The following is a 16,592-nucleotide window of genomic DNA, read 5'->3' on the forward strand; positions in this document are numbered from 1 at the left end:
GAAGATTGTCCAGAGAAGGGGAAACATCAGAGCCCTTCAGTCCTGAGGTTCTCAGTTTTGCTCTGTAGAGGGGTCCCCTGGGAGCTTGTTAGAAAGGCAGAGGCTGAGACTCTTTGCTAAGTTCGAGTGAGCTGTTGTTTCTGTATTTTAACATGGATTCCCACCAAATTCTGGTGCAGGTGGCTTATGGATCCCGTTTCACAAAGCACAGAATCTGAGTCTGAGTTTTCAAATTGGGCTCTGAGCTTAGCCTGAAGGGGGATGGTGGTGAAGGGAGAGATAAGATTCTGCAATCATCCCCATTCCTGGAGAAGCTCTACTTATATCAAATTTACCTATTTTGCAAAACATTTATTGGAAAATTATTATTTGTGTTTTCCCCAGAAAAATGCAAGTTCTTTGTATTGTTCACTTCTGGAGCCCTAGCACCTAAAATAGAGACAGAATCATGGTAAATCCTCTAAAACGAACAAACAAAAACTTATTTGAAAGAATGAATTAGTGAATCAAATGTTTCATGTCTAAACAGAAGTCTGAAGGCCAGTCGTCCAACCCAACTGTCCATTTTACAGATGGGAAAAGTGAAATCCAAAGAGGAATCATGGCTTGTCTAAGGTAGCCCAGCTTATTATGGTAGAGTAGATGGTAGATTTATGATGCCTTTGCTTGAAGGCCAGTGCTCATTCTTCTAGACCCAATGTTAGCCTTTAAGGAGGCCAAAATGTTGGCAGTCCCTCACTGAAAATGCAAGAGGTAAGCAAGAAATACAAGCTAGTTTAAGAATAGTTCATATAAAGTCATAACAAGCAATTAGCTTGCTAGACAGAATATTGGGTTGCAAGTAATCATAAGTCACATCTGGTGTGCACATAGTGTGATAGAGTTAAACCTGGGTGGGTTTTTGAATCTGAGCTTCCTCATCTGTAAAATGGGGATGATTATAACCACCTCCCAGGGTGCTTGTGCTTTAATGCAAAGCACCTGGTCCATATTCAGTGCCCAATATATATTTATGCTTAGGCATATGGAACTGAAAAATCAAGCCTGTCCAGTGTTAGAAAAGAGATATTGTTTGTGGCTGAGTCTATGGATTAAGGTGGATAAGCATCTGTGTAGGAGAGAGAGGGAGCTAGGCTCTTCTGGAAAGTAAAGTGAACATGCAGGAGAATGGTTGGTTGGCAGTGACTTTCGTAGCCTATGGCCATTAAAATACCTTTATGCCCAAGAAAAATAACACTTGCTAGTCGTTTATGGGCACACAAAAGAGAGAAACTGAAGGATCATGTGATGGAGAGGAACCGTATTTAGGAGAAAAAATAAAATTAAAATCAGAGTCTGGGGGTAGCCATGGGATAGAGCACAGGGCTGACGTCTCTCAGTGTGTTTTGGAGTATCATCCAACTAACTCAGAGGTAAAAAAAAAAAAAAAAAAATTAAATAGGTCATCTCTTCCATAACTTTCGTTCATCTTGGTGTCTGTGTGAGACCAGTATAGCTGTCAGTGATTGCAAGGAAACATTTTCAGTTCACCTGGGCACTCAGAAGACAGCCCCTCATGTTCTTTGCTGAGACACATAGGGTCTCCGACTGGGTCAAGACAGCAACAGCAACACTCTGCGATGACCGTGCGGGTTCTGAATCCCTTCTATAAGCACCTCTGTCAATCAGTTACTCAGACTCTGCTTTGATATCTTTAGCCAAGGGCTCCCTTCTTCCCTGTTCTATCCTGATTCATTCTGACAATCAGAAAAAGCTTGCTATATTGAGTGGGACTTTATCTTGCTGTCAGTTCTTCCTGGTCATTGCAGTTCTAGCCATTGGAGCCAGGTTTTCATGGCGTTACAACGCACCACATTCCACCAACTAGGAAAATTGGCGGTATCTTCCTTCTTCGTTCAGTGCTTGGGCAATCAAATACCTCTGAGAATGCCTTAGACCCCCCAGAAGGTATTTTTTTCATCATTGTGTATATTAAGTCAATTACCTTGTTTAATCATCAAATCATAAATTCCACTTGAAGCGTGTTTATTTTCTTAACTCAGGTGTGATCCGGGCATTTTTAAGAAAATCAGTTCTTTCTAATTTGTATGTAAATAATGACTTTGTTATTTAGGCTTTAAAGGAGATTCAAGCAGGCTGTGTGGGAAACATCCTCATTTTCTAATTTTCTTTTGCCCAATGTTTTTAAAATATTTTTAGGGCAAAGGAGTTTTTAAAAACACACAGAATTTAATGATCTATCTATCTCTATTGAGTAGCTCAATCTATAAATCTTTGATCTGGCATTTTTTATTATTTCCTTAAAATACATTATTTGACTGGCCAGCTCAATGGGTTAAATCAGGATCAGCCAACTTTTTCTGTATAGGGCCAGATAGTACATATTTTATACTTCATGGGCCCTATGGTCTCTGTTGCAACTATTAAACCCTGAGATTATAGCACAGAAGCAGCCATAGATAATACGTAAACAAATGAGTGAGACTGTGTTCCAATAAAAATTGATTTCCACAACAGTCAGAGGGACAAAATTGGTCTGTGGGCCATAGTTTGTCGACCCCTGAGTTAAATCATTCTTAAGAACTTTGATATATTTAAGTAAAGGATGGCTTTAGACCCCCAATTCCTAGTATGAGACCAGAAATTCAGTGAATGTGTTGATTGGATTGAAGAAAAAGGTATTTCTTAATGAGTTTAAAGCAGGGACAGGAAAGCTTTCTCTATAGGGAAACAAAAGAAGGACCGAGCTGGGAATGCGCATTTTGGGGAGGCTCTCAGATGGCAGCACACTTGCTAATCCTAAAATATTTTAATGAGAAAAAAATTGGCAATTAAATGCAATACTGCTTTCTGGGGAAGAAGTTTGCTCGTTTTTCTCCTAGAAAGATGTGCTGTGGCAGAGGGAAATGAGCAGAGGTCTGCATGTGCAAGACTTGGATTTTAAAACCAGCTACTGATAGCTGTGTGTCCCTGGGAAAATGATCTCCCTCTCAGACTTTCCATATTTCCATCTCAAGATCGAAGGCAATACCAAGATGTTCTCTGTGGTCCCTTGGAGCTCTCAAATTTTGTGATCTGAAAAAGAAAATTCATCTAACTGCAATGTTTAATGGGATTTATGATAATTGGAAAATAATTGCTGCTCCAAACTTTTATTAATCTATATTTAGTTATGACTCATGCTTTCACAATAGATGTTTTGGAAATAAGCAGAGAGACAAATCGAGTAAACAGAATTTTAAATATTTTATTTATATGCAGTTTGTGTAATCCCTAGAGCCCATGGGCATATTAAGATCATTTAAAATATCCATTAAAAGTTATGTGTTATGAGACAAACTCCCCTTTTAGAATGCCTTGCCAAAGGATAAATAACTCACATTTATTGAGTAGCTACTACTGCCAGATTAATTGCATTCATTATGCTTAATCCTTCCAGTAACCCTGCAAGGTAAGTACTAGGATTCCTATTGTACTGATAAAGAAAGCTCAGAGAGGCTGAGCAATCTGCAAAGGATCACTCAGCTAATGAGTGGCTTTATGCTGGGAGTCAAAGCCAGGCCTTTCTGGCTGTAAACTCTGAGCTCCTCCCACACTGCCACAATGTCAGGAAAGGACCTGTTTTGTGCCGCTTTTTCAGGTACTCAGTGGATCATTTGCTTTTTCTCGATATGCCATATTTCGTTCTTCTGCAGCGCGTCGCGGGTGCTCCCGACAAGGCAGTTTGGGACAGTTAACACCTGTCCTCCACTGGCCTGGTGATGCCAGAGTGGGCAGAGGATGAGGGGGCAGGAAGAAGCAGGGAAGAGCCCAGGCAGAGAATCATGGAAGCTGAGTTTCTGTCCCAGCTCTGACATGGATTTGTCATGTGGTCTTCACTGCCCTGGACCTCAGTTTCCCCCACTTGTGATGGGGATGGGAATGCCCCCCACTTCCAGGTTATCGAGAGGATAATGTATATGATGACAGAGATTTGTAAAGGACCAAGTGCAGTACAGACCCCACAGTGTTGAGATAATGGGATGGGACAGCAGATCAGGATAGAGGACACTGAACCTGAGATCAGGAACCCAGATTTTAGTCCCTCTTGCCATCAAAGGTTCTGAGGCCTTGGGCAAGTCCACTTCTCTCTCTGAGTCTCAATTTCCTCATTTGTGAAATGACAGCAACGTCCTTGGATGGTTGTTCCAAAACCCCTTTCATCCTCATTCTGATGTTTTGGATTCTGTATGGCAGAGAGGTAGCTCAGGTGACTGAGGGTATCTAAGGAAACTCTGTCTGCTCCGAGTAAAACAAAGCAAGAACATTCTAAGCTGCTTTCCCCATGATGAATTCCCATAACCCCCATGGTGGTCCCTGTCCTCAGTAACAGTGCTCCACGAAGAATCCCACTTGCTTTTCTGGAGATGGTCCATTTCTATCAAAGCTGGGCCATTCAAGTGTGCTTGTTGTGTTTCTATTTTTCCCTTTCAAGTTTCCACTCAACGAGAAGCATGTAGCCCAGTTCCAGGATGCTTACCCTGGATTAGTTGCCCCCATTTCTCTGAACTTTATTCCCATAGGAGCCTTCAGAACTGCTACTAGGGTTAGTAGAAAAAAAAAAAGGCCATTACTTAAATGAACACACTTTGGAAAATAGAAAGACGTATACAAATTGTAAGCAAAGATTATTTTCTCTATAGTTAAGTCAGTGTCTTTGCTTGTAATTAAAACAGCACTATTCATAATCACATTTTCAGAGACAGCTCTTTTTGGTTGTTTGTTCGTTTATTTGTTTTCTGCTTTTCCTCTCCTTACCCTTCTAGAGCTAAATTACCCTGGAGAACCACTTGGATGCTGGGATTCCTCAGCTGCTTTCTCACTTATGTTCTGAGGCATGGAGACAGGCAGGGGATTTGTTGAGGACACCATACTTGTTAAGATGCATCATTTCCACTTCACATGTGCCCTTGGGTTCACCTTTCCCTGAGCTGGCTGGGGAACATGTGGGGAGAGGCTGGGAACAGCAGGCAAGAGAAATGCGCTCTCTCTCTCTCTCTCTCTCTCTCTCTCAGCTCAATGACTTCACCTCCTCAGTCCCCTCCTCTATGATTTCCCTTTTTCATCTATGGGGATAATTTTCTGCTAACAATAATGGAAGTGGTCCCAGATCCTCCTCAGCCCCCAGCCCCAGACATTCAGAGGCTTATTTTTATTTCACTTCCAAATATATGCAACCAACGGAATAAGCCACCCAGGAATAAACAAATGCAAACATCCTGTAACCTTAATCAGTTATGCTTTCGGCAAACATTTATTGAGGATACAATGTCTATAAAATATTCTAAAATGTATCCTTGGATTAAGTCAGATCACTATAGTGCTTCCTGTTTAAACAGTAATGTTTGTCTCTCATGGAGTTGCATTACCAAGTGGTGCTTCATCATATGCATTAGGCTACATTGAGCCAATCAAACATTGTCAGTGAGGACATTCCCCACCGGCATCAACTACATCCATCTCTTTATGAGAAACCATAGGAGATGTTTGTATCTTATCGTAGCATCCAGGAACTCTGTGTATCTCCAACAACTTTGAACAACAGCTGCTCTGTTTTCTTCTTGACTGTGTGGCTCTTTGGTCTGTGATTCCCTTTTTCCTTTGGCTGCAAGGAAGCTCAGAGACATTTGTTGTCCACTTCTATCAAGTGTTCAGGACTTTATAGGATTGCTTTTGCATGCTAATTTTAACTCCAAATTCATTTTGTTTTCCTCCCTTTATTTTTCCATTGTTCTGTTTTTTGAAGTCTACAATAAGTGTGTTTTTGAAAACCACCTCCAGTTGGTTCTGCTATGCAATTAGATTCAATTAAAAAAAAAAAAGCTGCAAAACATGTTTCATAAAGAAGAGTAAAGCAACCCTTCACTTCCTTAGAGGTAATTAGTAACTTTGATTATCTAGAAAACAGTGGAGGAAACTCACATTTATCCAGCACTTACTAAGGACCCAACACTACTGGAGATGTTCTCCTCGTAACCCTGAGAAGTAGAAGTTGTGATCCCCCGTTTTACACATGATGAAACAAAAGCGAACATTTTAAGGAGTAATAATATCATTATAACTGTGCCCTATGCAAATAATAATAATAATATTAAATATCATCATAATAATAATATTAAATAGTATATATTATTAATATATATTAATATATAGATATAATAATATTAAATATATTAAATATAGATATAATAATATTAAATAATAATAATAAATATCAACAACAACTTACAATTGTCCATACCCTGTTGCAGTTTACAAAGAGGTTTTCTAACCATTATTTCATTTAACTCTCAGAACAATCTGGGAGATGCGTGTTTTTAGTCTTCATCACATATATGAGGAGATAGAGTAGGAGGAAGTTTATAAACAGTCCATTTCTTAAAGGCAGTCAGTACTTTTGTCATACTTCACGGGAATCAGGAATCAAATCCCTCCACAAAAGTTCTACCTACTGATAGCTTTAAAAAGAGCAGGATTGTTTTCCTCTTGTCTTCTACCCACCATCCATCATCCACTATTCCCCACCTTCCCATTGGATCCCCTCCTATGACCATGACAACAATGGTAATATTGGTAATAAATTTAACACTACCTTTATTCAGGGTTTTTATGTTCTAGATACCATGCTCCATGATTTAATATAAACCTAAACCCTCTAAGGTAGATATGCTTCCCCTAGATTACATCTACATTTTTTTGGAGTATAAGCAAACTCATCATGACTTCACAGCTAATTGATGGCAGGGTCAGGTTTTAACCCAAGATTCCTATCTCCGGGGCCCTGGCTGAGAGATACAAAGCTGAAGATCATCTAATACTATCAGCTTATTTCCCAGGAGAGTAAACACACACCTTCACAAGGGCACAGAGCCAGTTCTCCTACCTGTCTCACAATCTTTTCTTCTTTAGTGCAACCTCATTCTCAATGTGTCATTGAGTGTGTGTGTGTGTGTGTGTGTGCGTGTCTAGGAAACAGAGGGTTAGCAAAGGGGACAAGAGAGTATTACTATAAAAGCAGTGCTCTGAAATGAGAGCCTTGGGCTTGTGGTTTTCTCTGTACCCTCATCCTAAATCCTGTGACCCTGGATCCAGTCTCCATCCATCCTCTGCCTCTGTCTTCACCCGCCCTCCCACCCTCCGCTCCCCTAGTGGGATGGGCCTTGCTGCAGCCACCCCATGCCTTCCATCCAGGATCCTTTTTTAATCTCAGTCTAATTGGTTTGCCCGCCCTGCTGGGATGCTTAATTGGGCATAAACATATCCTATGCCATTGTGAGTTCTGCCTTCTCCTCCAAGGGGAATTTGCTTGTTCTGTGGGCTCAGAAGGAAAGATATATTTTATGTTGTGCTCAATTCACTGAGAATTTACATAAAATTGTTCCTGGGTCAGCAGAGCAGTTAGACAACATGAAAAGCAGGCTTTTTCTCTCTTTAATTTTCTTTTACTATTTTTTTAAGGTGTCAAGTTGCAGTGGAAAGGGCACTGCACTTGGAGTCACAAGCCCTAGGCTCTGATTTCAGCCCTGCCAATCATTTTGCTGTGCGATCTTGGGAAAATAAGTTAATGTCTTTGAAATTCAGTTTTGCCATCTATGAGCAGAGTGGGTTGGATTGGATGACTTCTATGAAAGGAGTCATAGTGATGCTTTTAGAACAGGAGTCGTACTCACCATGGGCCAAATCAGGCCTGAAACCTGCTTTTATAAACAAAGTTTTATTGGAACACAGCCACACTCATTCATTTATTGTCTGTGGCTACTCACACTACAAGCACAGAGTTGAGTAGCTGTAACAGGTACCTTATGGCTGCAAAGCTTAAAATATTATCTGGCCCTTTACAGAAAAAGATTGCCTACTCCTCTTTTAGAACATAAATCAGATGGTGTCATTACTCAAAACCTTCTTTTGACTTTCCATATTACTTAGAATTTAAAAATAAAAAGTCTTTACCAAATCTAGAATGGCATTTTGAGATTGGTGCCAACTCCATCCCATGTTTTGATGTTATTTTTTTTCTTTTTGCCCTTCCTTTCATAACATCTCTTCTACTCATCTACTCATCTCATCCTGCCTCCTTGATCTTCCCCAAACCTGGCAAACATATTCTTACCTTAGGACATTTGCACCTGCTGTTCCTTCTTCCTAGATTACTCTTCCACCAGGTGGCTGCATGGTCTCTTCCTTATTTCCTTCATGTCTCCTTAAATGTCATCAAATTAGGAAGGTGTTTTCTGACCACCTGTATAGAACTACACCCTCACCCCACCCCAGGACATCCCTACCTCCTTCCTCTGCTTTATTTATCTTCATAGCACTTCTCTCCTTCTGACGTGTTACACATTTGTCCTTTTATTATCTGTCCACTCTCACGAGAATGTAAGCTCCTTGATAGCAAGACTTTTATCTAGTTTGTTTATTGCTATATACTCAGATCTGGAAAAATAATAAACATTCAAATTTTGAAAGCATAAATGAACTGTTTTAGTTCTAATGTTGTTTAAATCTACTTCTGAATCGATCTAGGTGCTGTGAAGACTTTTTACTGAAGTGTATTTTGGTAAAGAGAATAAAATTGTAGAATCTTGTGGCTATTACAGTATTAGCTCCAACATTCTCATGATCGTCACAGAGTCACATAGACTCATTTTTAGAACATTTTTAGTCTGGACTGTTAGCCATTAAGAACAGAGTTTATAGATAGAAATCTAATAACACAGTTCAACACACAAGACCCTTCATCGTGTGGTCCCTGACAACCTCTCTATCTTTACCTCTTATCATTTATATGTCACATGCACTCAATACACATGAATACTGCACACACACACACATCCCTCTCTCTCCAACTGTCTTATTCTCTCTTATTTTTCTCCATGTTTGCACATGGAGCTCATTCTTCCTGAAATATCCTTCCCCTATCTTTGTCTGGCCAAATGCTATGCTCTCGTCAAGATTCAACTTGTACAGAAGAATTTTTTGACATCCCCGCTCCCACCCCAGCTGCTCCTCCAGACTAGGTCAGGGATCCTCCTGTCTGATTCCTCTGTGACTAAGATGACTGTTGCAAATAGCACATCATTCAGTAAGATGGAAATTCCTTAGGATCGGGAGCTGTCTGTGGTACTGAACAGGCAGTGCCGGGCAGAGTCAGCACTTCATAATAACATCCCTCAGTTATTGAGCTTTTCCCAAGTGCCCAGCACTGTGCTCAGTGGGTCACATGCATCCCCTTACTTAGGTCTTGCATCCATCCTGTGAGGCAGGAACCGGGAACCCAGCACTGGCTTCCTCCTTAGTTTTTTCAAGGAAGCAACACAGATGGCAGGCCCTGGGTGTATAGCTAGTGAACATCAGAAAGAATGTGGAGGCTGTTTAAAAAAACAAAAAAAAGAAAGAAAGAAAAAGGAATTAAGTCATGGGCTTATAATTTGATGGTGGGGGTGGTATTGTTCCTTTGTGTCAGTACTGGTTTTACTATGGTTTTTATAGTCTACTTTTCAATATCTACATTAAAAGTGTGATTTAAGAGTCAGGATACAAGTTCTCTACTCCCAGTTCTACCACTAATGAGCTCTGTGACTTTTGACATGTTACTTAACCTCTCTGAGTGTAATGCATGTCAGTTTTGAGGAATGTAGACATATTCACATGAAAAAAATAGTAACCCAAGGTTGTAAGCTATAAATAAATGTTATATATTTCTATATATATATATCTATCTGTCTATATATATCCCTGTATATAACATAACTATAATTTATAACATAATAGTATAGAACTATATGTCTATTATACTGAAATATGTGTATGTTTCTATGCATATATACATATATTTTTTTTTCGTAACTACAGGTACATAGCTTTGTAAATTTCAGGGATAAGCTGATGAGGAAACACTCTTTCCTCAAAAGTATCTAATGATTCTCATTGCCTTTTATTGGTCATCTAATGCTGAGTAACAAATTACCCCACAAGTTAGTAGCTAAATATAACTCTATGTATTATCTCGAAGTTTCTGTGGGTAGGGAATCTGGCTGTGGCTCAATGGGGTGCCCTTGCTCTTGCCATGCTATTGTCATTTGAAGGTTCCACTGGGAAGGGTCTGCTTCCCAGCTCATGCACATGGTTACTGTTAGAACTCAGTCCCTTGTGTGGTCTCAGTTCCTCAGAAGCTATTGGCCAGAGGCTTCCCTCAGCTCCTCCCGGTATAGACCTCTCAACAGTGCATCTCACAACATGGCAGCAAGAGCAAGACAAAGACAAAGAGAGACAGAGAGAGAGACGGAGGGGAGGGGCAAAACGGAAGTTGCCATATTTTGGGGTTATGGGTTTTTTTTTTTTAATTTTATTGAAGTATAGTTGATTTACAATGTTGTGTTAATTTCTGCTGTACAGCAAAGTGACTCAGTTATAGATATAGATATTCTTTTCCATATTCTTTTCCATTATGGTTTATCACAGGATATTGAATATATCAATAGTTCCCTGTGCTCTACAGTAGGACCTTGCTGTTTATCCATCCTATACATACTAGTTTGCATCTGCTCATCCCAAACTCCCAGTCCATCCCTCCCCCACACCCCCTTCTTGGCAACCACAAGTCTGTTCTCTATGTCTGTGAGTCTGTTTCTGTTTCATAGATATATTCTTTTGTGCCGTATTTTAGATTCCATATATAAGTGATATCATATGGTATTTGTCTTTCTGACTTACTTCGCTTAATATGATAATCTCTAGGCCCATCCATGTTGCTGCAAATGGCATTATTTCATTCTTTTTTATGGCTGAGTAAGAAGTAAACTAATCACAAAACTATTTTGTAACCTAATCACAAAACTAACATGCTATCACCTCCAAATTCTGTCCATTAGAAGCAAATCACTGGGTCCTGTCCAGCCCATACTAAAGGGGAGGATATTACACAGGGTGTGAACCTCAGGGAGCAGTAATCTTGGGGAGTTGTGTCACCAGCTACCTCACCTGTAAGATTCCCCTCAGCTGGCTCTCGCATTCCCCACTCTCTCCTCATGTCTGGTCACCCCACTTGCTCCATTTTGTCCCCTTTCACACCCTTTCCCTCCTGTTCAGCTCTTCCCATAATGTGTTATGTATCCCCCTCTCACTCACTCTGCTCCTGCCCTTTCATCCATGTGGATTGTTGGGTTTTGTTTAAATGTTAAACAACATTTCTGTTTATTTAAATCACATGTGAACTTCAAAACTATAGTTAAGATATGACCTCGCTGAAGCTTCCCCTAGAGACCTCAAAAGTCTGTGTTCCTTCTTCTGCATCCTGTAGTCTTTGGTTTACAATAAGCTGGACATGTCTTGCCTTTCCTGCCAGACTATGAGCTTCTGAGACTGGGATGTGTCCACTCCCCTCCTGTACACATGATATTCTGCATTTAGTAGGTGCCCTGCAAGGTTCACTGAGTGCAGTTGATTGACTTAATACATATCTAAGATGTGCAGAGTACTGAGATTTTATTTAGAATTCAAACTATGTTATGAATTATGGACAGAGATTTCTTAAGCAGCCACAGACTATAAGCTCTGAGGCTTGGAAATGCATTCCAATTTGAAAGCTTTTTCTTCAGACACAGTTTTCTCTGCATCAGGGGTCAGACTCCACCACTGAATTACCGAGACATATTCCAGCCCGATTCCCACCCTGTTCTGCTTCTTCTTGCTCTGTGCCCCTTCCTTTATTCATCTCTCTCATCTGTGGCAGGAGTGAGAGACCTTTTCATTAAACTCTCGTTCCCATCATTTATCTGGGCTGACCTTACAGTCCTCTTGGCTAGTCTGTTTTTCTCAAGGGACCTGGAGCTTGTAACTCAGACAGGTTGGAGAGCTGGTTGTTTCAGGGGGAGCTCCATCTTTGGTAGGAGCAGAGGTCATTATTAAAGCAAAAACAACCTGAACCAAGGCCCTTTAAATGTCTACTTGTATTTGGTTTGCATTCTCCTCATTCATTACATGTGAACCTTTAATGATTTATATATCTGTGAATGTGTGAGGAAATAAAAGTTATAAAACTCTCACATTGGATTAGTGCCTGGCATTTTCCAATGGTGTTTTCACACCCTATGTTTCATGTAATCCGGGCACCAGCAATAGGACATAGATAATATTAATTGGATTTTATAAATAAGGAAATGTAGATCCAGAGAAGTGATGACATCCTCTGCCCAAGATCACACCGCGCAGTTTATAAGAGGCAGAGCGAGACCCTGAGTTTAGACTCCCAAGTTCAATGTTCTTCTGTCTTGATTTTCTCTGTCATTAGTGAAGGGAAGAGTGGAAATTCCCTTACATGGTCAGAACAAAGCTTAATTTCTTCCAAACAGTATTTGCTCAATGAATGCATGTGAAAATTTTGAATGAAACTGAGCTCTGGACTAATTATTGGGTTGTGGAATTGTCTTAGAACAGGTTTCAAGTTGCATTGTGCCTTATGTCTTGTCCATTGGTACACAGCCTTCCTTCCTTTTATTCTTTTGCTTATTTATTCATCCAGCTAGCATACTTGTGACTCGTACCATGTAACATGTACCGTGTTCCTAAGAAGATCCCATCTCTCTGGTTTCATTCACAGTCTAGTGAGGGGGATGAATAAGCAACTAGATGACAATGATTTTTGTACCTCTGATGATCTGTAAGCATCGTGAGAACATGACTGCATCTGTCTGGTTCACTGCAGTATCCCAGTGATGAGAATAGTACCCAATACTTAGATCTAGACTGAGGGCTCCAGTTCTAAGTATCAGTTCACAAATATTAAAAATAGTTGTAGGCACTCTCTCACCTAAGGATAGATGCCTGGATGGGATGGTTGGGTGGACTTTGGCTTGGGGGTAGAGGTGGTAAGTGGAAAGTCTCACTCATCTCTCCTGCCCAGGGAGTTTGCCCGTTGGAAGGTGAGGAACACAGCCATTGAGAGGAGAGACCTGGTCCGTCATCCAGTGCCCCTCATGCCGGAGTTTCAAAGGAGCATCCGCCTGCTTGGCAGGAGACCCACCACTCAGCAGTTCATCGATACCATCATCAAAAAGTACGGCACCCACCTCCTCATCTCCGCTACCTTGGGAGGTAGGTCAACAGCCACTGGGCCATAGCCTTGTCATGACTTTGAGTCTGAGATGGAGAGGATGGTGGGATGGCCTAGGATCAAAGCCATCTTAACATCTCTGCCATCGTATGTCACTCAAAGTATATGTTAAAAAAAAAAAAAAAGTATATGTTGCCAGATAAGCCACATTGTCTTGGTTGATTCCGTTCTCTGGGACAGTCTAACTTGAGAGTTTACTAACTTTTGTGGAAATATGGCTTCACCTTGGAATTAGCTCAATTTGTTGGGAATGTTTAATCGTATTATTATATTAGTTCCTTTGGAACGCAGTCTAATCTGGGGAAATAACTTCAGATGACGTTTAGAGAAGTGCCTTTGTTTATTGAAGTCTGCTTTAGGGATTGATAACTTGAGGTTATCTTTTTACAAATGGGATATCATTTGTATCTTATATGGGTTTGGAGTAGATTAGTAGGAAAGCAGACTAATTGCTCCACCCTGCTCAGCTTTACCCATCCCTCCCCATCATGTCCAGTTCATCTTTAAGAGAGTGAAGATAAGAGGGGGGGATAAAAGGAAGGAAAGAAATGCAAAGAAAATGGGAAATGGTAGAGACTAGTGCACTTAGATGCTATGGGCCTTGCCCGCATGCATCATTTTATATAATGAGCTACAATCCTTTGGCCATCAGTTTTCTGCCACAATGACTACATCCACTGAATTTTGAGAAAGCCCGTTTGGTGGTGGAGCACCATGCCACCTGCTCAGAGAGCTGCAAAGTTATGCATTTAGATAAGGCCCATGTCAGCTGAACAAGATTGGTGTACTGCCAAAGGCAGGTGGGTAGACTGAGGCGTGCTTATAACAAGTGATCTTTTTTAGAGGAGGGTGAGTGCTACAAGCTGGAGCAGTCAGTATACTTCCTGGAGGAAGTGGCAGTTTAGCTCAGTAGGAGTTGGCTGGGTAGAGGAGGGTGGTGAAGCTTTCTAGGTATGCGTTTCAAGGAAGACCAATGATGTGGAGAATTTGGGTGGAGAAATTGGTTGGGCAAATGCATTCATTCATTCGTATCCACTACTTAGCTACTCCTATTACACTTTCTTGAGTATTTGCTCATAGCAGGCATTGTACATAGTCTTTAGTCCTCAAAAATGGCAAGTTAAGTTATATTATCTCCATTTTATCGATAAGGAAGCTGAGACTTACAAGAGGTATAGCTAATAAGTGACAAAAATAAGTTTTTAACTTAGGGTTTTCTGCATTATTTTTTTGACCCAACATCTGTCATGTCTTTAACCAACTCACTCACCTGCCAACCCACCCAATCCAACAGCCAACCAGCCAGCATGTATTCTTTAACATTTGAGTGTTAAATCATGTAGTATAAATTCTACTCTATTGTAAAGTGAAAATGAAATCACTTCTACACTGAGTGTGGCATTAACCTGTACCCTTTTCTTTAAATTTCCCCCATCTCCCATTTCACTTGAAAAAAACAATTATTGAGATCAATGCAGTGCTTCCATTAGGAACTGTGTTCTGTCCAAGTCCCCGGAAGTCCCAAATAACAGGCTTTTCTTTTGCAGTGAAATATATTTTTAATTTCTCTGAGGCAAGGTGGTGAATTATTCACAGAGCCTTGGTCCTCTCCTATTTTTACAGCACGATATTTTAAAATATGCAAAGCTTTGGGTTGAGTTCCAGTATTGGACAGCAAGCCCTAAATGTTCCCTGAATCCTCAACATGGGTGATGGTGGGGGATTTACTGTTGATGGACACAGTGTGGCAGCAACCCAGCAACTGTGTGAGGTCCTTCTTACATCATCACTTCATTCACTCATTTGTGGAAAAGTATTTCTTAAGAACCTTCCCATGCAATGGGAGAGAATGGAGGCGGAGGGTTGTAGGGCATGCAAAGGCAGGCTCTGGAGTTTGATTGCCTGTTTCTCACCAGTTTTGGGTCACCTTGGCAGGTTACTCAATACTTTCAGCCTTGGTTTCCTCTTTTATGAATAGAAATAATACTAATACTTCATGCATATTGTGAAGATTAAATAAAATGATGCATTGAAAGTGCTTAGTGCAGTGTTTGGCACCTAACAAATCATTGCTATTGTTGTTCTAGCTATTATTATTATTATTGTTTTTATTATAACTATTGTTACTGTTATCATTTAGTGAGACTAAAAAATTGGGGGACTTGGGATTAAAACCCATTCCTACCACTCACTAGATGAATGGAAGACATTGAGAAGTTCACTTTCCTGTCTGGCTATCAGTTTTTCCATCTAAATATAAGGAGGTGCAGAGAATTGTATTCACTGTATTTTTTCCTAAGGAGAACACCACATTCACTTAGAGGAAATGCTTTGATAAGCTGTTTGAGGTGTCAGGTGAGTTCCTGAGGGCATGCTCAAACAACAAAAGATGATTCTTAAACTGTCACATAGAGGACAAGTAAATGCGTTTAGGGAAGAGGAAGGAAGTGGAGTGAGAAGGAGGAAGTGGAGCTGGCAGGAGGGCTGACATCTAAGACATTTCCATGGGATCCTCACTCTTGGGGTGAAATCTGTTAAACTCAAAATAATTGGTATGAGTGATATTTTTATGGATGGTGGTAAAGGGAAAAAATTGGGGTCTGGAATGACACACATAAATACAGGGATAGCAATTTCCCTTAGTCCCTCTGAAGATCATATTGTGGATTAAAGGAAACACCTTGGAGGTGGGTGTCTGTGTGATATATACAACTAAGCTTGCACACATGCATGGGAACGCATGTCTCCCTGCACAGATGGATGTGCACAGACGCCTGCCTATGCTTGCGTGAAAGTTAATCTATATGCAGACATACATACATATGCAATGCACACATGCATACATCTTACACCCATGTATATGGGTACAATGTACACATATGTGTATATGTAAGTTTGCATATGTATGTGAATGTATGTATATTGCATGAATGTCTGTTGATGTGTGAACACTCACGTTTTTGTGCTTGTGTATGTTTGTGTGTATACTTGTTCCCCACCCTGTATTTTGGGAGAGCTCCCCTTGGCTAAGAGGAAGGCTAAGAATAAAGTCACAGGGGCTCAGAAGGAAAGGATGAGGGATGCCCCAGAGACCTGAAATCCAGACATCCCCTTCCTTCTTCTGGGAACAGTGTCTCCAGGTGACTCAAAAGATAAGATGATTGACTCGCCCCCGCATCCCCCATTTCCTATGTGTCCCACTTTGTTCCCCTCCGAAAGAAGTGCTACAGAGAGTGAGACAAAGCCCCCAGAGAGAGAAAGATTGAGGAAAGGGGTGAAGAGGCAATTTGCAGTAATGCCCAAATGGGAAAGTGACTCTAAACAGAATGTTCTCTTAATAAACAAGAAATTAAGTCTTAATAATGCAGCAAGAAGCCCATTAACCCCTCTTGATCTAAGGTTTGCTTCTGCCAGTTCTCAGTCCTGAGGGAACTGGGCTGTT

General features: G+C 40.6%; 1 protein-coding gene across 1 annotated transcript in view; it reads left to right on the forward strand.

Annotated features, from left to right (window-relative positions):
* The window catches only part of BRINP1 (BMP/retinoic acid inducible neural specific 1), a 179,589-nt gene that overhangs the window by 99,901 nt on the left and 63,096 nt on the right, over positions 1-16,592 (forward strand). The window contains exon 3 of the mRNA XM_061200996.1: positions 12,941-13,131. Within this exon, the coding sequence (XP_061056979.1) occupies positions 12,941-13,131 (191 nt within the window). The remainder of the gene's footprint in view (positions 1-12,940; positions 13,132-16,592) is intronic.

The sequence above is a fragment of the Eubalaena glacialis genome, chromosome 9 (genome assembly GCF_028564815.1).
Source record: "Eubalaena glacialis isolate mEubGla1 chromosome 9, mEubGla1.1.hap2.+ XY, whole genome shotgun sequence".
Taxonomy (NCBI): domain Eukaryota; kingdom Metazoa; phylum Chordata; class Mammalia; order Artiodactyla; family Balaenidae; genus Eubalaena; species Eubalaena glacialis.